This window comes from Oryzias latipes, chromosome 8 (genome assembly GCF_053564925.1).
Source record: "Oryzias latipes strain Hd-rR chromosome 8, Olatipes_Hd-rR_3.1".
Taxonomy (NCBI): domain Eukaryota; kingdom Metazoa; phylum Chordata; class Actinopteri; order Beloniformes; family Adrianichthyidae; genus Oryzias; species Oryzias latipes.
The window spans coordinates 26038212-26057745 of NC_136244.1; the positions used below are offsets into that span (position 1 = coordinate 26038212).

Here is a 19534-nt window from a genome sequence, read left to right on the forward strand (position 1 = left end):
TGTACAAAAATATCAATATAAAACACAATTATCACATCCACAAACATTTTTTAATCGCAGCTCTTTCAGGTCACATGGCATCACAAGGTAAAGCAGCTGCTGTCTGCAGCTGATGTTAGTGAGGATGAAGGAGCATGGCGGCGGCGAGGACAGTCTGAGGTTCCAGTGAGCGTCTCTTCTGTTGCAGGGTTTAAATCTGTGCAGGCTGACGATGGAGGCACACACATGTTGGCTTGACCCTCCTGCTGCCCTGTGTCATAGCACCTCCTCCCTTCCCCTCTCCACCACCCTCTGCTGGAAACCCCTGCCGTGACCCCGGTGGTGTCCGCCTCTGCTTCTCGCAGCTCGACCGTCCCAGTGATGGCGCCCGAGTCCAGGAGGCCCGGCGTGCTGGGTGGGTCGATAAGGACCCCTCCTCCTTCCACTATGGCTGCGGCCACCAGCGGAGCCTGCGCAGTCCTTTAAGCATTCGGATTCCACGGCGGATTGGAGCGAGGCCTGATGGTCGGGCAAAAGCTGCATCTCCTGTTGCGCTGCAGATTCCTCTTCGTCTGTCCTGGATCGGCCCGAGTCTGGGTCCCTGTGCGCCCACTGTTCAGAACCGAGCGGAGCTTTGGTCCTCAAAGGTGCTTCAGAGGACAGAGAGAGTTTGTCCAGGTGCTCCGTGATGGGGGCAGCTCTCGGATGCTGCGGCCTGGTCCTGCCTCCTCTCCTCGGCCCCCTCATCTGGTTCTGACGTCTCTGGCCCTGAACTCCTCTGGAGTGGGACTTTCCAGGAGGAAACGGATCCGCTCGCACGCTGCTTTCATTGGAGGAGGACACCGGGACGTCTGGAGGAACTTCAGCCTCCTGGTTTCCATCTTCAGCAGCAGGTGGAGCCTGAAACACAGATTTCTTTTTCCAGATGTGTCTGCTGTTATCAAACTAAGAGAGAGAACCTTGCTGCAGACATGATGGCGCCTGACATCATCGCCCAAAAGCGCAAAGTCCAGAAGGTGTGGCTCTAGTGTATTAAGTCTTCTAAACTAAACGTGTTCAGATTTGCAGAATTTTCTAAATTAAAAGGTAAAAACGGAAAAAAACATAATTGTTAGTGACGCCAGTTACAATAAAGTTTCTTTTCAGTGATATGGGGGGCCTTCCTGTTCTGGACGCTGATGTTTGCAACAAGGTCCTCTAGAAAAAAACACATCAAACTGTTTCAATTTTAAAGTTTTCTTTTTTTTAAAGGGAAAATGTTTGATAATAATGTGTAAATAAAGTAGGTGCGATTATTACCCAATCAGAAGTTATTTCCTCTATTCTCTGTTTTCTACAGCACTATCATAACCAGCATTTCCTGCGCGTCGGTGGGACCGTTTCTCAGAAACTACTTTTCCATCGTCTGCCTAAACCCGTCCGCATCTTTTCTGACATCTCATCAAAAAGAGATTCTCCTCCTGGAAGCAGCATGACTGCAGGAGCTCGGCGTCTGAATCGGGTCTCACCTCGTTGATGTGAATCAGGAAGCGGTTGGACTCCACCTCCGGGTCAATGATGCCTCCTTTAGACCTCTGCTTTTCCAGGATCCTCTGGAGCTCCTCCCACTTCTGCTGAAAGTCTGCGCCGAACGCCTCGCCGTGGAACTGCGGGGGGAGAAACAAACCGAGTCCACGTTCTGCTTTCCGCTGCAAACATCTGCATGGTCGCTTTACCTCGGGCAGCTGAGGGGCGGGAGACGACAGAAGGAGGTCGAGGTCGTAGGTCAGAGTCTCTCTGCACACCGGACACACCACGGTCAGCTCCTGTCAGAGCGGTCAGAGGGGTTTCAGCTTTCGCTCCTTTGAACCGTTTCTCAGCAGATCTCATCTGACCTGGTGCTCCGCTCGCTCTCGGGTCTTGTCCTCCTCCAGCTCCCTCTCCCTCTGCTGGAGCTCCGCCTCCGAGTGGCGGACGTAGCGGCCGAGGCAGTGGGAGTGGAAGTAGTGGTAGCAGCTGGTCTTGGTGAAGGCCTCCCCCTCCTGAGGAGCACACGCACACTTACAGCAGCAGACGACCACGGCGATCCGCCAACTTCACCGAACGCCGTACCTTAAAATCGTAAAGACATATGACGCAGTTTCCATGAGGAATGTTGCTCTCAGTCAGGATCTCTTTCGCTTTCTGGAGAGGAGAAATATTTACGTTTAGGCGGTAAAAAAAACAGCAGAAATGTCTTTGTACAAGATTTGGCACATGAACCTCGATGAGCTGGTATAAGACGGGAGAACCCAGACACGACGCGGCCTCCAGCTGAAGACACGCCTGCACGCTGCGTGAGACGACCACAGAGGATCAGCACACCTGGAAGACGTCACCGTGACGCCGCTAAGAGCCGCCTCGTTACCTGCTGAGTTTGTCATCGGACAGGCCGCGGGGGTTACGGATGGAGATGACCGGAGGGGAGCAGGGGTACTGAAGGAGGACACAAACACGTTACCACAGCAGCGCCGGCCTGTCGCAGGGCGCCTGCAGGGACGGGCGTACCTGCTGATCCAGGGTCAGCGTCAGGGTGAGACGCACAAACTGAGAGACGGCGTCCTGTCCTGTCGACGGGTGCAGCACCAGACTCACCTCCCAGCCTCTTGAGCAACAACACAACTGTTAACAGACTCTGACACACAAACACAACTGCAGGCATGAATTCAGACCAACACAAAAAAAGGTTTCAGAGACGATGTCTGCTTCAGTTCTCCCTTTAAAGATTCACTCCCATAAAAATGCTGTTTCTGTTTTTCTGATGATGGGGGACATTTATAAAGAAAATTAAGCTTAAAACTATATTTCTGAGTATTTATTTATTCAAATCGCTCTGAATCAGGATCAGATGAAGAAATATGGTATTTGGGCGCTGGGCGGGGCCACAAGCTTCCTGCTCCGCCCCTTTCTGATGCAACCAATGTCAGACAAATGGATCCATGAGCGTCTTTGTTTTCCTCGTCTGAACTGAAATCTGGATGTAAACTGTACGGCTAGTAAGCTCTGATGCTGCTTTCAGGCTTCTACTGAACTTTGAATGTTTTAGTTTTGGGCATCGTCTGAGCGCGGCACGTGTTGTTTTGTTAGAATAAACGTTGTCACTTCCTGAGGCTTCACAGCACAGCGCAGAGCGGAGACGAAAAGCGGTTACACAAACTCACAGCCGCCTCAAACCCACGTCGTCGTCTGAGGAGCTCAACGGTCATGAGCAGCCAGCAAACCCCCATCCGACCCCCACCAGCTCCAGCCCACGCTCACACGCCCCCACAGGAGTTTTCTCCTATTCTGTCCAAACAGGAAGCAGTCAGATCCAAAAGATCCCCGCAGATTTCTCATCTCTGACGGCGAAGGTCACAGTCCAGAGCGGCGGTGAGGAGCTGCACCGCGCCCCCTCCCCAACACTTTCTGACAGCAGCAGCTCCAGAGATGGGAGGAAGTCAGAGACCCTCTGGGTCACAAACCCGATGGTTCTGCCCTCCATCCCCTCTCCTCTCCTCTCCTCTCCGTTTGAACCGAACTGTGCTTCTCCTCTCAGCACTTTAGCATCACAGCTGACTGCAGGTGCTGTTGCCATGGAGACCACCAGCATCCTATCCCCATCTGAGCCCTGACACAAAAACTCTGAAGCAGCTCCCCTGGAGTCAGTGAGGAGCAGCATCACCTCTCTGCAGGAGGTCCACCAGAACTCCTCTGTTCAACTGCAGAAAGGAGGCGTAACTGGTTAGAATCCAGCTAACGGAACCGACAGATCCACAGCAGGACTCCATTTTGGTGGAATCTCCCTGTTTTTTTATGGATTGTAGAGACAGACTTCACGATTTTACCCGGAAATGAAACATAAAAACCTGCTTTGTGGTTTTTTGTCAAAGCGTTTCGCATCTCAGAGACTTTTCTGTGCCGAGAAATCTTCATATTATAACAGATTAAAGGAAAAAGAACCGAGAAAGAAGCACGCAGATCCGGTTCCTCACCCGTCCTGCTTCCGGTCCACCTGCAGGTCCTCCAGGTAAATGGACTGCAGCACCTCGATCTCCGACTGAACACTGCGGACACAGAACAGCTGATTGGAGACAGTGTTTACTGTTTCATAAGCAGCTGTTCGTTAGCTTTCCTTTAGCTAACTGTCCCGTTTCTGACAAACGGGACAAACGTGACTCAGATTAAAGAGCGGATTATGTGAGGCGACATTAAATAATCTCTGTTTGATTTTTTTTAAAGTCGTTTAAAGACAAATCACAGGAACTGTTGAGACACTCACTCGCTCTCCACGGCCATCATGTTTCTGCTGCCGACTAGCGGAAGTTACGTCATTTATCTGACTTTCAGAACAAAAGCACGCTTTTATTTTTATATTTTTTATTTTTTCACAGTGAGAAAAATGGTAAAAAACAATTTGATATACAACGATTATGTTGTTTGTGTGACATCACATTAATGCTGATATTTTAAAACAAGTGAGACTTAGATTTTTATGCTCCGGGGGTTAACTACAGCCTCCTCTTTCAGGTTAAGTTAAAATAGAAGTATAGATTTTTTTCAACATTTACATTTAAAATATGAAATCCTAATGTCATATTGGAAATAGCTCAGTACAACGTTTAAGGAAGTAAATGCTGTTTGTCGGCAGATAATTTTTGTTTTTTCTTTAAACGAACAAAACAGTTTTGATGTTGGTGCAACAGCAAGGATATGTTAATTAAAGCAAACACAGTTAATAATAAGACAGATTATGTTTAACCACTAATCCGTCTGTCTATAGGGAAAACTTAGATAAGATGTTTGCAAACTTAATTAGAATTTTTTTTTAAACAGGGTAATTGGTTCCTGCTAAACCAAATTACCGGTAAAAAAATTACAGTTTATTTAGAAATTAATTGTTTATTTTAACATTTAAACTTATATTTTATTCAGTAAAGAAAATGCAGAGACATTTTCAAAAACGTGAAAATAAATAGTTTCCGTGAAAATACATAGTGGATGTAACTTGTCTTGCAGTTCACCAGTTTGTCCACAAGAGGGCGATAAGGATTTTGACTGTGATCACATTTTGTGTGTTTTTCCATTATAAATCATTGTTCTGTTGTATCTGTTTGCCCACTGAGGCAGATATCATGTCATAACCCATCCTCACACGTAAAAACATTTTTGATCGGGTAAAATTTGATTTTTTTAAGTTTTTCAACAAGATAATCATTTTTTCTGAGTTATTAATTTAATTGTATTTATTTCGTAAATACTTTAGTAAATGTTACAATTTTGATAAGATAAGATAAATATGCTTTTTTATTACAACCTGAGACATTTAATTTTGAATAAATTAATTTGATCGATGTTGATTATTTTACATAAAGATTAACTTAATTTGGTAAATAATTTTTCTCCAGCTCTTAGTTGCTGTTACAAACATTACGTGTTGCAGTTTTCCACTCTGTCCACACGAGGGCAGTAGTTGTTCACAAAAATGCAAAATGCAAAACAGACTTCTTTTAAATACTTTTGACTACTTTTTTTTACAACTTTTAAATTTTTTGCACGTACATCATGCAAACAACTAAAACAACGAAGAAAAAACAGAACGATGCGCATTAACAACTGTAGGTGGCAGCACTGCCATCTTTCAGCGCTAAATACAGTAGAAGAAGTCAAAGAAGATCTGAACCCGCCATTCAGTAGGAGGGGTCACGTGGTTTTGTTTTGTTAATAAATAGTATCTTTTTCTTTGTATATTACTGTGTTTTTGGAGAAATAATGTGTATTTGTACCTTCAACTAAACCTCTTAAAACCGGCACGCGCCTGTTTGGACTTCCGCCCGGTTTGTTAATTGAGGAGAAAAACCCATAAAATGGAGGAAATGATGGAAGACTCGGAGTCTGTGGAAATGTCTGGACCCGAACCGGTCCAGGGTGTCGCGGCTGCATGGGATTCGGTCTCTGCGGCTCTGGTGAGTGGACCCGAACCCCGAACCTCAGTGTCGGAGTCCAACCATGAGTGAGACGTCAGTTTATCGAGGTTATTCACGTCTCCAAATCTGGTGGTAGTTCACTTTGATGAATCTCACACATTTAAAACAATCTGTGGATCATTATCAGACTCATTAGACTGCATCTATATGCGTGATATTTTCATTTGTATATCAGTCACAGATGAAGCTTTGAAGGCGTTTTTAAATCTGCTCCTCCTTTCAAACACACCTGAGTTTAGAAAAAACTGGTTCAAAGTTCTTCATTGCTGTGTTTGAACTAAAAGTAAAAGCCAATCCGAGCCCAGGATCTGCTCTGGCATCAGCACGTACAGCAGCTTCTGGACGGATGCTGAGGCTCTGCGTTGGGTTCTCTTGCAGGTGTCTCCTGGCTTCTCGGTGTCGGATCAGAACCTCGTGGACGGCCTGGCTCTGCTCTGCCGTCGGGGTCTGGCTCCTCTTCTCGGGGTGTGGCTGCTGGAGACCTTGCAGATGCGTTTGTCGTCCTCCGTGGTTCCAGAGTTCTGGTGTGGACTGAAGCAGCCGGAGAACGAGCTGGAGGAGAGGGGCCGGGCCTGGGTTCTCCTCACCGCCTTCAGGACTCTGCTGGACCGCCTGGAACCCTTCCTGAGTAAGACCCAGACACCGGGGGGTCCACTGCTGTCGGACATTTCTGACACGTCTGCTCCTTAGGTGGTTTGGAGAAGCTGGGGGCGTGGCAGCAGGAGGGCCGCTGTGGTCTGAGCGGGCCGGGACCCAAAGGGCTCAAGGAGCAGGCCTTCACGACCATCAGAGCGCTCCTGCTCTTCTCGCCATCTCCTGTCCTGCAGGAGCGTGTGCTGGAGTTCTACAGCCGGACCTTCTCTGTTTACATGAAGCAGGAGGGGAACGCCGAGGATGGGGCAGAGGCTCCGGATGGTTCTGAGGGAGGGGCCTGTCCGGGCTGTGGGGTCCCGCTTCACCAGTGCTGGTGTCTGGAGGCCCTGGAGCAGCTGCAGCAGCTCAGCCACATCCTGTGAGAACCAGAGCGAAGCTCCTTGCAGCTCCTGTGGTCTGTCAGAGTCTGACCTGCTGTTTGTGGCTGCAGGTCCAAACTGCAGCTGCTGGACTGGGTCAGCTCAGAGGCCGTCACCTCCATCCTCCACAAGCTCATCGAGCAGCGGATGGAGCAGCACTGCCGCGGCGAGTACGAGCGCTCCTTCCTGCTGAACTTCCAGGAGGTGAGGCATCCGTTGTAGCAGCTCCCTGGTCGGCTCCGTCTGAACCTTTCCGCCTTGCAGTGGTTGGAGCTGGTGCTCGGCTGGCTGGGGAAAGTCTTTGCCTGTGAGGGGTCGGGAGACGGTCCGGCACCAGCATCTTTGGCCAGTCCGGTCATGAAGCAGTGGAGGTGCCACATGCACCAGTTCTTCTGCAGGATCTACGTCAACATGAGGATCGAGGAGCTCTTCAGCATCATCAGAGGTGACTCTCACCAACCCGACGGAGTTTTTTTTTTGTTTGTTTTTGTCTAACATCTTTGCTCCATATCTCGTGCAGATTTCCCAGAATCCAAAGCTGCGATTGAGGATCTCAAGTTTTGCCTGGAGAGAACTAACCAGCGACAGCAGCTCCTCACTTCCCTGAAATCTGCCTTCGAAAGCCGTTTGCTGCACCCGGGTAAGTAACCGAGTGGTTTGGTAACCGAGTGGTTTGGTAACCGAGTGGTTTGGTAACCGAGCAGCAGGTCTGTATGTAGCTAAGCAGGGAGTAGATGTCAGCGGCGGGCCGGTACCACAGAAGCCGGTCGTTATCAGCAGGTCGTCGGTACCCAAGATGCCGGTTTCTACCTGAGCGGCGGCTTAGCAGCAGTGAGGGGAAATAAAACCTGTAGCTCAGTGGGTGTAAAGTTCTGTCACGACTCTCCAGAACCTGTGGAGGACCGACTGTCCTGTTGGATCCTCCAAAGGTTTCCTGATTCTGTTGAATGCTTTTCTCTTAAAAATAATCCTCATCCTCAACTTGTGTGCAGGAGTTCACACCTCTGACATCCTCACCGTTTACATCTCAGCCATCAAAGCCCTCAGAGAGCTGGACCCGTCCATGGTCATCCTGCAGGTTGCCTGTCAGCCAATCAGAAAGTACCTCAGGTGAGTTTGCGTGTCTGCGGTCTGACAGGCGGTTTCAGGAAACCCGCTTCAGTTAGAAATGTGTTCATTGAACCGTCTAAACCGCAGCGCTGCCTCTTGCTGTTCAGGACTCGGGAGGACACGGTGCGGCAGATCGTGGCGGGTCTGACCGGAGATGCGGAGGGCTGCACCGACCTGGCCTCCGAGCTGTCCCGCGGAGACCCGGTGACGCTGGAGATGCAGGACAGCGACGACGAAGGCACCGACCCGGAGGACTGGACCCCGGACCCGACGGACGCCGTGCCCGGTCGGTGATGGCGTGGTGCGACGGTAGTCGCTCCGCTGCGGCCCTTCGGCTCACCTCTGACCCTTCTGCAGATAAGCTGGGCTCCAAGCGGCGCTCCTCAGACATCATCAGCCTGCTGGTCAGCATCTACGGCAGCAAGGACATCTTCATCGACGAGTACAGAGGCGTCCTGGCCGACCGCCTGCTGCAGCAGCTCAACTACAACACCGCCAGGTCTGATCACCTCCGTCATCCGTTCATTTTCTTCTTCACATTCGTCATTTTGGACTCTGCTCTGTTCCAGGGAGATCCGGAACGTGGAGCTGCTGAAGCTTCGCTTCGGAGAGTCTCACATGCACTACTGCGAGGTCATGCTGAAGGTAACCCCCACACTCGGCAGCTGGACTCTCCTCCGCCAGGAGCTGCAGTTTGATGCGGCGCTCCTCTGCAGGACATGGCGGACTCCCGCAGGATCAACGGCAACATCCGGGAGGAGGAGTCGCGGCTGAGCGAAGACGAGCAGCCGCCGCTGCCTCTGTCCGCCATCATCCTGTCCTCTGAGTTCTGGCCGACGCTGAAGGAGGAGAAGCTGGAGCTGCCCCCCGTCGTGTGCCGGGCCATGGAGGCCTACACCCACAGATACGAGAAACTGAAGGTGGAGTCCAGCTGTTTGTTTTTTCTGGAGGATTCTACAGACAGACAGCTGTGGATCCTCTTTATGAACTAATATTTAATCTGATTGTTCTCAAAGTTCATTTTCTGCTCGTCTTGAAGCCACAGCTTTGATGCGACCGCAGCGTTTAAAGTTCAAACCCAGTTTGTCTGTCCTGAACGGGGTTCTGTTTGGATCCTCATTTCCTCCTGCTCTTCAGGCCATGAGGACCCTGAGCTGGAAGCCTCACCTGGGATCCGTCATTCTGGACGTGGAGCTGGAGGACCGAATCCTGACCAACCTCACCGTGTCGCCCATCCAGGCCGCCATCATCCTTCACTTCCAGGACAAAAGTGGGTTCCTTTGGTTCAGTGTACAGCCTCCACAGTCCACACCACTTCAGGTTTTCTGCTCAGTTTAAGCTTTATGCTGAGATGAGCACACCCCACCCCCCTCCTGCATCCTCACATAAAGAGTCATCTTCAGATGAAGCAGCTTTTCTTCAGATGTTTTACTCTTAAATTTTTGCTCTAGAATTCTCTGAACTTGCAGAAAATGTTTGGTTTCTGCCCTCGTTTCCTTTGGATTACGCAGCTTCAAATTTATGTTTTGCTTCAGTTGCTCCAGAAACTGATCATTTATTTGGTCTGTAATGACACATTTTTTTTTATTCGGTTTAGATCAGGGGTGTCAAACATACGGCCAGGTGGTTTGGTCCGGCCCACAAATGAGTAAAAATCATAAGGATGTTTAAAAAAGAAAGCAAGTTTCTACTCCATTCCTCTGGCAAGTTATGATTTTTTTAAAGAAATAACCGAAATGCGCAATTCCGCCACTAGGGGGAGCAAAGGAAAAGCTTAACGGGTGAAACAACATAACTCTGCATGTGCCAAAAACGAAACCTAACAGCTGTTCTCCAAGAATATAACATTCAGCTCCACTATGAGACTCTCCACAAAGAAAAGTTTCACCATTTGCAGTTAAGAAAAAAAAATATTTAGCAACTATTAGCTGGACCGATAAATAACCATCTGGATTTACTACAGGCGTGACGTCAGTGATGGAGCAGGGAAAGCTAGCTACCTTATTGCAAACAAGTTGGAGCAAACATCCAAACCTTTTTCTGATGATGAACTTATTGAGAAATGCTGAAGGCATAGTAGAAGTCTTGCGGCCCAAAAAGCAGTCGACCTTAAACATGAGTCTGTCAAGAATTACGATCAGATCCAACATCTCTGAGAAAACATGGGCAGCCATATGAAGGAATCCAGTCATTTATTGTATTTTCAGTCACTATTGATGAAAGCACCAACATCACAGATATGTACAGCTGTGATATTTATTAGAGGTGATGAAGTGACGTCACAGTGGAGTTTCTGGAGTTGATGGACACAACAGCTGATGACATAGTCAGCTCTCTAGTTACTGTGCTGGACGATGTTGAAGTGAACTGGTCACATGAAGTAATTTTGGTCACTAATGGCGCCCCATTAAAGGTCAGGAAGAAGGCAGGTGTTGCCACAAAATTCAGGCAGAAACCAGGAATAGATTCTTATAATAATGAATAATAATGGACATTTCATTGTGTTTTGCACACTTGAATGACAGTAAATGTGTTTCTGCACAGCATTTGAATCCTGATATCTATGGACGGGTGAAGTTTCAGGAGAGAAAGGAGGTTAACTCCAAACTCTTATGTTTGCAAGTTTAATTCAGTGTAATTTTGTCATCGTTTGGACATTTACATTTTAGAAACATGTTTCATTTTTGTCTGTAGCCCCTCTTGAATTTATCAGGATTGCTTCAGTGTCAGATTTAAAATATTCAGTCTGTATAAAATTAAATAAACCAATATTTTAAAGTGAAATTAATTTTATTTAAGATCCATTGGCCTCTGTGAATGAATGTGTAATAAGAAATAAGGCTACCATGTTGGTTGAGGCCTGTTTTCCAATTGGGTAAAAAAATAGAATAAAGCTGTTGTTTTGCCTTTACGCTTCTGGTCCGGCCCACTTGAGATCAGACGGGTTGAATGTGGCCCCCGAACCAAAGTGAGTTTGACACCCCTGGTTTAGATAATTAAATGTTGCAGTTCCTTAATTGTCCTGCAGCTTCAATGTTCAGGATCTTCAGGTGACAGAAGATTTTAGCTTCAGTTTCGGCCACGGTTCCGATTCTCGGGCCTTTAAATGATCAGATGCTGCCAGAACGTCTCCAGGTTCCTCCGTTCTCCGTCACTGCAGACGCCACTTTGGGTTTCAGGCTCCTGGACGCTGGAGGAGCTGAGCGGAAAGCTGGGGGCCCCCAAGGAGCTGGTCCACAGGAAGCTGGCCCTGTGGCAGCAGCAGGGCGTCCTGAGGGAGGAGGCGGGGGGGCGCTACTATGTGGTGGAGATGGGCTCCTCCATGGAGAAGCTGGAGAGGGGGGGGATGCTCATCGACAGTGACGAGGAGAGGGACTCCAACACCACCACCCAGTCCGAGCAGAGGGAGGAGAAGCTGCAGGTGAGCGTTCGTCTTTTCCGTGTTTTCTAGATGTTGTCAAATATTTCAAATGACCCCCCCACCCCCGTCGTCTCTGCAGCTCTTCTGGGCTTACATCCAGGCCATGCTCACCAACCTGGACAGCATGACGCTGGACCGCATCCACTCCATGCTGCGGATCTTCGTGGCCACGGGGCCCGTCGTCACGGAGATGGACATCAGTGAGCTGGAGGCCTTCCTGCAGAAGAAGGTCAGGGAGCAGCAGCTTCTGATGTCTGCGGGGGTGTACAGACTCCCCAAGCCCACCTGAAGCAGGACCGTGCTGCGTTCAAGAGCAGCGGGAAAATGCCAACGTGCTGCAGGCTGAAACCTCCTTTGGGTCATCATAAAAGCTCTTTAAATTATTACTTTGAACTTTTCATTCTGGGTTAAATGTGATGGACTTTCTGTGAAAAATGTGGTTCTGAATATTTTCGCATTTATTTAGTTCACATTGAAGAAATAAACTCCCCCTCCACAAAAGTAATCCCATTATATTACAGTGCATTTTGGGTAATGGCACTTTATAATAAACCTGTTAAAGAACATTTTCTTAGAAGATCGTCTTCAAATTCACAAAAACAGTTTATTGCTTTTTTTCTATTGCAAATCAAAGCCAGACGTTTAGAAGCTGAAGACTGAAGTTCTGGACTCAAGCGGTTCCCTTTCAGCGTTTACACTCACTCTGGATTAGCAGATCGGGTTCTAGGGGAGAGTTAGCGGGACGGGCTGGTGTTTGTTCGACAGCAGGACAATTACAGATTGCAGTGAACGCGCCACAGATTATCAGGAGGAATGTTCCAGATCGTTTGTGACGCTCCGTCAGCTGCTTCCTGTTGTGATTCATTCACATGAGGACCTGCCGTCTTCACTGCTGGGCTGTTGCGTCGCATTCATGACATTTTTCTGAAACGAAACATGAACGGGAGCAGAACGCTGCCGGCTGCTGAAGCTCACAGTTCCTGTTGGGTGATTCACCAGCAGGCCGATCGGTGACTCCTTTTCACCTCCTCCTCCTGCTGCTGCTGCTGCTGAAACGGTCCTTTAGCTCCTCAGCAGCATTTCTTCGCTCTCTTCCGGCGGTCGTGGTCTCTCTTGGCGTTGAAGTTGACCGTGTCGTCCCGCTCCCGTTCGCGCTCGGCTCGGCTCTGGCTCTGCTTCTTGGCGTTCAGCACCATGTGGGTGAAAGCCATGAACATCTGTGTGAAGACGTTTGGACAGAAGTGAACCTCAGGCTGGACTTGAACCATCAACCTGTGTGTCAACAGAACACTTTAAACCTGAATGCTGACGTTTGTGCTTTCAGATGGACGGCAAACGAGCCAAAAATACTCTGATCATCGGTTTAGCTGCCAAAACATCCTCAATCTGACTTATTTGGAGATTTAAGAGTCTAAAGTTGAACAAAACTGCAGTGAATTCTGTGGATCTTGTGTAACAAACACTGATCTCCAAAAGATCAGGTTTCTTTTTTTAATGAGGAGTTCTGATCGTTGCCGTTCTCAACGATTTTGGTGCTGCAGAAAGAGGCCAGGAGGCGGGAAACTGTCACAAAAAAGGGAACCTGGGGCTCAGAAATGGAGGAGAGGCCGATGGTGCAACACCCTGACTCAGCTGAACAGGAAGTTCATGAGCGTTTGTAATCGTAGCAGCCTTTTGGTCCAACTCAAGTCAAAGCTGCAGGTATTCTTGTTTTTAAGGTCAGTAATGTACCGGACCTACTCCCTCTGGGTCAGCGGCAGCACCTCCTCCGTGGATCATCGTCTCCGTTCTATTTCAGGCTCAGTCTTCATGTTTCATGTTTTCAGGGACCGGTCTCTACGGTGCAACGTTGGTGTTCAGTGTTTATTTAAAGCTTTGGGTTTCTGGAAATGCTTCAAAATGGATTGTGGTTTAAAAAAAATGTCTGTAGATGTTTTACAGATGAAGTTTCAATGAAACCAAGTCTTATCTGATTTGGAAAAATTCAGGGTTCTTTTCTCCTAGAATTCCATCTTAACACCTCAATCCAGGCTCAGATTGGCATTCAAGCCAAAAAGATCAATCCCATTTTGGTTTTCTTTTTACATTTCTCTTTAACACAGAAGTTTTTCTGAGCTTAAGTTTCCTTATTTATCTTAGGGAAATGTTGGAAAATTCTTAAAGTTGCTTTTACAAGTTTCCATAAATTAGAAACCTGATGTTTTTGAATCTTCATTCGATGTTATTGACTCACATCTGGTTTAAACTTCCTTTATTCTGGAGGTTTCCTGTTAAATGTGAAGTAGATGTTCCCTTCACCGGCAAAGTGGCAACAGACCAGACGCCAACTTCAGCCGCGTCCAACCTTTAAGGTGTAACCATTGACTGTACATGAGAACTGGACTGAGTGACTGGCGTTCCAAACAGGAAGTGGCTCCAAGAAGCCACAATCCTTTAGACTTCTATAGAGAAATAAACAGCAGTTACTTCTCAAAATGAGGATTATCCGTATCCTCAAAATGATACAACCGTCCTAAAACTGGTATAACTAACTTTATTAGTAGCGTACGATTAACATTAAGAGCCTTATTATGCAGATTGGGTTTGGTCTGCGGGAAAATATAAATCCATGAGTGGAGTAAAGACTCCTGGCTTTCGTCTATTAAATGTAGCGCTTTTATTTTGAAGTTGAAGGCTCTTCTGTTTCCTCTCTGGCTCTTTTCTGTCAAAAGAAACTTTCCAAAGACGTTTGAGGCTCTTAATTTGGAGGTCGGTTGTATTTACCGAGGGTGGTTTTTCAAAATAAAACTTCTTTCAGGAATCAGAAAATAACCAAAACAGTATGTTGGTTTTTTTTTCCTGCGGCCCGGTACCGAGTGACCCGCAGACCGGTAGCGGTACCGAGTAACGCGGGGGGGGTGACCTACTTCACAGCTTTGATCTCATGGGCTGGAGCCTGAAGGCGGGAACTCACCTCCTCTACGTTTATGTTGGCTTTGGCGCTCGTCTCAAAGACCCGAACTCCCACCGACTCCCCGAAGCGCACGGCGTCCTGCGTTTCCACTTTCTTCTTGGTCGGGTCTTCGTTTTTGTTCCCCACTGAAAGGAAGAGAAGGAACCGATGAATCCATCAATGAGAGTTTTCCTTCTGCATAGAGTCTGGATACGTTTGTTCTGGGCCGCACTCAGCCCCTGTGAGGTGCCGGAAGTGCAGCCGCCTCACAGGAGCTGAGTGCGTGAAGATGGGTACAGAAACAACCATCCTGGCCTTCCAGAAACCTTCAAAAGAAGGAGCAAAAGTCAGAGGCGTTACCCAGAATTTTGCAGACGTTGTCGCAGTTCTGGGAGATCTCACTCAACCACCTTTTCACGTTCACAAAGGACTCGGGTTTGGTCACGTCGTAAACGATGATGACGCCGTGCGTGTTCCTGTAGTACCTGCAGAGAGGACGCACGGGCGGAGTTGAAGCCGGTGGCTCAGCGTGGGAGAAGGGCGGGGGGCGCGACCCCGGAGGCTCTTACGTGGAAGTGATGGTCCGGAATCTCTCCTGGCCCGCCGTGTCCCAGATCTGCAGCTTCACCCGCTCCCCGTTGATGTCCACCGTTCGGATCTTGAAGTCGACGCCGATGGTGGTGATGTAGTTGCCTAAAAAAAGACAACAGTTAGCGGAAGAACCGAGGACGACTCAGGATTAAAAGTTAGTTTGGAAACGATGAAGCTGAGAGGTCAAACGTCTAAAGCTCACAGGACTACACGAGCTGTAAGAACCCCTCCCTGATAAAAAATGTGTGTTTTTAAACATGAAACTGACATTTTTCTGATCATTGAAGAAAACTAACCAGAAGGGAAAAAAAACACTTTTTGAAAAAGATATTTGTGACAAGCTCCCTGTTTCAAGCTCTCAGCAATAGGGAAGGTAAGGGGGGCGGGGTTGCTCTGCAGAAACTGTGCTAGAAATCAACACTGGTTTTTGGATTTTGTCTAATTAAATAACCACTGGGAACACTTTGAAATTAAGATGGCAGGACAAAGTTTGATGCTTTTGGGTTCAAACGCCTGTCAACCATAAAAACACGCCTCCAAATCTGCGAGTTTGTGCAGATTTGGAGGCGTGGTTGCAGACGCAGAGGACGGCAGATCTGCGCAGCCGCCCGGACGGTTCCAGCCTCCGCAAAGGACAAAAAATATCACCACGGCAGAGGAATTTTCCTGATTCTAATCTGGTGTGCATCGGTTGGTTCTACACGTTTTTGAAACCGTTTGATGCAGCAGCAGCTGCTGCTGCAGACGCGTCTGGACAGATCAGTTAACTGTAACGACTGTAACCGCTCAACTCACCGGAGAAGGATTGGTCCGCGAAGCGGAGCAGAAGGCTGCTTTTGCCGACATCTGAGGGAGGAGCACAGATCAGATAAGCAGTGCATGAAACCAGTTCGGGCTCAGTGACAAACCTCTGCCAGTAAAAACCCCAGAACCAGATAAGAAAAAGTGAAACAGAAATGAAGAACACGACATGAACGAACCTGCAAGGAACGGAAAGACAAAAATGTGACAAAATGAGCTTCAGTTTGATGAGCTGCAACACGTTTCCAGAAGGAAACGCCGACACAGATGAGATGAAACCGGTCACTCCAGAAACACGTTGCAACATGGAGAACATCAGACGCTTCCAACCGTCTTGACGCTCACACAAGCATCAGCAACAGGAAGCGGGACGGGTTGATCCAAACTCCTCCTGACTGGCAGCAGGATGAGGAACGTCTGAAGAACTTTCAGCTGAAACCACTTCAACGGTTCTCTTTAAGGCTTTACACACAAGCTCAAAACCCTCTTTTCCGCAGCTCTGAAGTTTCATTTCAACAAGACACTTTCACACGTGAAGCACCTTACCGACTGAGTCTATTATTTAAGGATCTGAGAATATGCAAAACCGTCTAGCTGGGAAGTGGATCTGACCGCTCCCAGCATCCTCCACATCTCCAACCACGCTAACATCAGTCCTGGTCGGAGCTCCAGCAGTAAAACCTCCACCCACATTCAAATTCTGCACCGGCTGTGATAAAAACCCCACATGAGGGGAAACCGTGAACCACCCGAAGACCATCAAACCACAGGACTTTTCTCCAGCAGGAGAAGGTCTGCGTTGGTTGTTATCGGCCGATTTGGTGGAAACTCGGCATCAGAGCTTCTAAAGCTCAGAAAAAAGGAGTCTACACCACCGACCGGAGCTGAAAACATCCGGATCTTCATCCACAAAGAACCTGAGGATCCTGGAGCGGTCTACAGGCAGATCCATCAACAGGAGCCTTCCTTCAACGTTTAATGTCATGAAAATGAGGCTGGACTGAATCCAGGTTCTCTTAAGCCAAAAGGAGCTTTCTGACTCATTACAAAAAGAAAACGTTCCAGAAGAGTTGGCTTCTTCAGGACGTCACCCGTCCACCATCAAACGTCACCGTTAACCTTCTCTGAATGAATTAAAGAGACGATCAAACACAACCGACCCCACCTTCCCATCCTACAGGCGCTGCTTCAGCTCACAGGAAACAATGCTCCGCCACAGCGGCATGGAACAGCCCCCTCCCTCCCTGTGGGACAACATCGCTGCAGCTATGAGCGCGCTCAGATGAGGCACTGTTCACGCCACCAACACGCCTACAGCGGCTCCACAAACAAACGCCGCTGTCCGCCATGTTCCTCTGCACACATCCTCCACACAGCTGGAGAAGTTTATCGCTCTGATGTTGGAAAAATAAAACTTCTGTTTTCAGAAACACTTCATTTTTAAAAAGTGTGTAGTTGTTCCCAACAGATTGTGAAGCTAATGTTTCCAGTCATAGTCAGTAATTGACTTTTCCGGTTAAATGTTCTTTTTGAAAGGGAGACATGTTCCTAAAAGATTCCTGGCAACGGCGAGCTTATGGTTTACAGTTATGTCCAATATTCAATGAAAAGGTCTGAAATATTCATATGAAGGTTTTTCAGTGATACTTGTTCCTATGAGATCCTCTGCTGAATGTAAACAGATAAAGTACAACGTGATTGTCCAGTAAAAGAAAACTGTCTCCACAATCTCCACAAAGAAATGTTCCAACCAGGAAGGAACCTAAAAGCTGACCAGAACCTTGAACTGCTGACGTCCTTCCTTCCATCAGGTTATCAATCTGGGTTAACTGTAGTTGACATTAGCGTCACTTTTCTATACATCATTTGAGCAGCGTGGAGAAACAGCAGAGCAGAACTCTAGAGGCGAGCGTTGAACGACTGGAGCTACTAACTGGAATCTCCAATGATGAGCAGCTTGAACAGATGGTTGTAGTCTTTCCCGGCCATCTGAACGGCCTCCGATTGGAGCTCCCAGTGAAACCAGTTTCAGAAGACGCTGGGGTCTTTCGTCTCCAAAGGGTTGGTGCAGTTTTTGTTCGTTTGGCTCCAGAACACCGCCCGCCCGCTCAGGAGCTGCTCCACAGATTACGGCGCATTTCCGGCGCTGCGCATCATCCTTTGGCTCGGAGGTAAAACCAGCAGAGTTCTGCGTCTGTGAGTCATGCCTTTTGGGCCGGGACCGTTCCAGTGGCAGGGTGGCGGGGCTCCTTCAGGGGGATTTCCAGCTGTGCTCAGAGCAGCGTCCACGCCCGGCCGTGGTGGCGGTTCCACACCTTCACGTGGCGAAAGCTTTTCACCCGTTGCTCATGAACACGACTCCATCCTTTTGTGAGAAGAAACCCATTTCCTCTTTTGGAGGCAGCTCCTGAAGGTTTCTCCAGACTCCGTTGATTTCAGTTCCTTCCTGCGGAGCTCTCACTTCTCCGGGTCTGGGAACAAACAGAACCAGAACATGTGTCAGGCCAACACTGATGCTTCACGACCCTCCCTCCTCCGCGGTGGCGTGCCGTTTTCCATGAAAACAGGAAGCTAACGTTAGCTTAAAAACTCTCCGAGGAGAACCCGACCGACACCGGAGTCCAACCGACAACAAGCACAGCGGACGGCCATAGTTAATGCGGCTAACATGAAAACCGCCGAACTAAACTTCATTTTACTTCTGGACGCAAAAACTCCAGTTTTGACTCTTTTCGCCTCAGAAGCCGGCGGTTACACTTATGGTTTAAAAATCACAGAAAATCGGAAGGAAAGGATGAAATTTTAATGACGAAACCTCCGCTTCGGTTTTTAAAAAGTGTTTGGTGAAACTTTCTAAAGCAGACACTTTTGTATTTTAACAAGATCACAGCTAGCATTGACTTTTTTTAAGTGTTAGTGATTGTATTCCCGTTTTTTGGCTGAGCGGCGGGAAAAAACCCGTGATATTAATCGATAACACAACTCAAACGTTATTGTTGTCATAGAGAAAGTGACACTATTTAACCGTCTGTTAGGAAGAAAAACGTCCGGTTCTGGCCTGAAATGAACGCCTTTCCTCTGGTTTCTCAAGTGTCCGGGCCTGAATGTGGCCTGAAAACTTTCCAGCCTGCGGAGAAACTTTTTGAATTTCCACATAAAAACTCGCGACCTACCTCGGTTTCCCGCTGGCGTGAACGCTTAGGCGGCGGCGGACGCTCTCCAGGTCCGGCTGGGACGGGTGACTCGTCTCCGTGGAGCTCCGGGGCTGCGTTGCGGGCTGAAAGGCTCCCCTCCGCCGCGGCCACACCTGACTGTTGATGAGCCACTCTCATCATCTGATGCTGCTTTCACGTGACGTGGGAAAATCCCACACTATCCACAAGGAGGCAGCTTTGGCAAACCCGCTCAACACACACGGGCTACTTAAATATTTACAATTGACCGGTTAAACTTGTAGTATAAAAAAAGTTTGAATAAATTTAATTATAGTACAAGGTAAATATATCCATAAATACATTTGGATTCTCAGAACCCACGTTTCCCAAGTCACCGGTACTGTCACTAAATGTCACGTGGGTAAATTAGTCAAAGTTAACTTTATTTATTAGAACAAATCCTTGACATACATAAACATTGCTGTTTTTCATGGGTCTACACTGCAGTTAAAAATAAACGATAAACAAACAATGTATATTCAATTAAACAC

At 48.0% G+C, this 19534-nt stretch overlaps 3 protein-coding genes across 3 annotated transcripts; 1 reads left to right on the forward strand and 2 right to left on the reverse strand.

Annotated features, from left to right (window-relative positions):
* Positions 1–28: 28 nt before the first annotated feature.
* Positions 29–4314, reverse strand: rnf25 (ring finger protein 25). Its single transcript, XM_004071117.5, has 10 exons — positions 4256–4314; positions 3969–4040; positions 2506–2602; positions 2366–2433; positions 2221–2290; positions 2071–2142; positions 1854–2000; positions 1695–1784; positions 1488–1625; positions 29–879 (listed from the first exon to the last, which is right to left on the reverse strand). Exons 1-10 carry the CDS (start codon positions 4273–4275, stop codon positions 256–258), a joined length of 1398 nt encoding a protein of 465 aa, XP_004071165.1. The 5' UTR covers positions 4276–4314; the 3' UTR covers positions 29–255.
* A 1305-nt stretch (positions 4315–5619) lies between these two features.
* Positions 5620–12009, forward strand: anapc2 (anaphase promoting complex subunit 2). Its single transcript, XM_004071114.5, has 14 exons — positions 5620–5939; positions 6339–6588; positions 6651–6972; positions 7045–7177; positions 7238–7418; positions 7494–7613; positions 7966–8083; positions 8191–8369; positions 8441–8582; positions 8653–8728; positions 8800–9003; positions 9221–9353; positions 11263–11504; positions 11584–12009. The coding sequence occupies exons 1-14, from the start codon at positions 5841–5843 to the stop codon at positions 11791–11793; spliced, it is 2409 nt and encodes an 802-aa protein (XP_004071162.1). The 5' UTR covers positions 5620–5840; the 3' UTR covers positions 11794–12009.
* On the reverse strand, positions 11945–19168 carry si:dkey-16l2.16 (ras-related protein Rab-35). Its single transcript, XM_004071115.5, has 7 exons — positions 19002–19168; positions 17763–18299; positions 15823–15873; positions 15006–15129; positions 14797–14921; positions 14458–14582; positions 11945–12721 (listed from the first exon to the last, which is right to left on the reverse strand). The coding sequence occupies exons 2-7, from the start codon at positions 17815–17817 to the stop codon at positions 12575–12577; spliced, it is 627 nt and encodes a 208-aa protein (XP_004071163.1). The 5' UTR covers positions 17818–18299; positions 19002–19168; the 3' UTR covers positions 11945–12574.
* Positions 19169–19534: the final 366 nt, after the last annotated feature.

Excerpts from the sequence above, each read along its gene's own strand:
- rnf25 (XM_004071117.5), bottom strand. The coding sequence starts at position 4,275 with ATGATGGCCGTGGAGAGCGA. Across the intron at positions 2,603-3,968 it reads GTGGACCGGAAGCAGGACGG|AGGCTGGGAGGTGAGTCTGG; the intron begins GTGAGGAACCGG and ends TTGTTGCTCAAG. Across the intron at positions 2,001-2,070 it reads TATGTCTTTACGATTTTAAG|GAGGGGGAGGCCTTCACCAA; the intron begins GTACGGCGTTCG and ends TGTGCTCCTCAG.
- anapc2 (XM_004071114.5), top strand. The coding sequence starts at position 5,841 with ATGGAGGAAATGATGGAAGACTCGGAGTCTGTGGAAATGTCTGGACCC. Across the intron at positions 7,178-7,237 it reads TCCTGCTGAACTTCCAGGAG|TGGTTGGAGCTGGTGCTCGG; the intron begins GTGAGGCATCCG and ends TCCGCCTTGCAG. Across the intron at positions 8,583-8,652 it reads CTCAACTACAACACCGCCAG|GGAGATCCGGAACGTGGAGC; the intron begins GTCTGATCACCT and ends GCTCTGTTCCAG.
- si:dkey-16l2.16 (XM_004071115.5), bottom strand. The coding sequence starts at position 17,817 with ATGGCCGGGAAAGACTACAACCATCTGTTCAAGCTGCTCATCATTGGA. Across the intron at positions 15,874-17,762 it reads GCTCATCATTGGAGATTCCA|ATGTCGGCAAAAGCAGCCTT; the intron begins GTTAGTAGCTCC and ends CTCCTCCCTCAG. Across the intron at positions 14,922-15,005 it reads TTCCGGACCATCACTTCCAC|GTACTACAGGAACACGCACG; the intron begins GTAAGAGCCTCC and ends TCCTCTCTGCAG.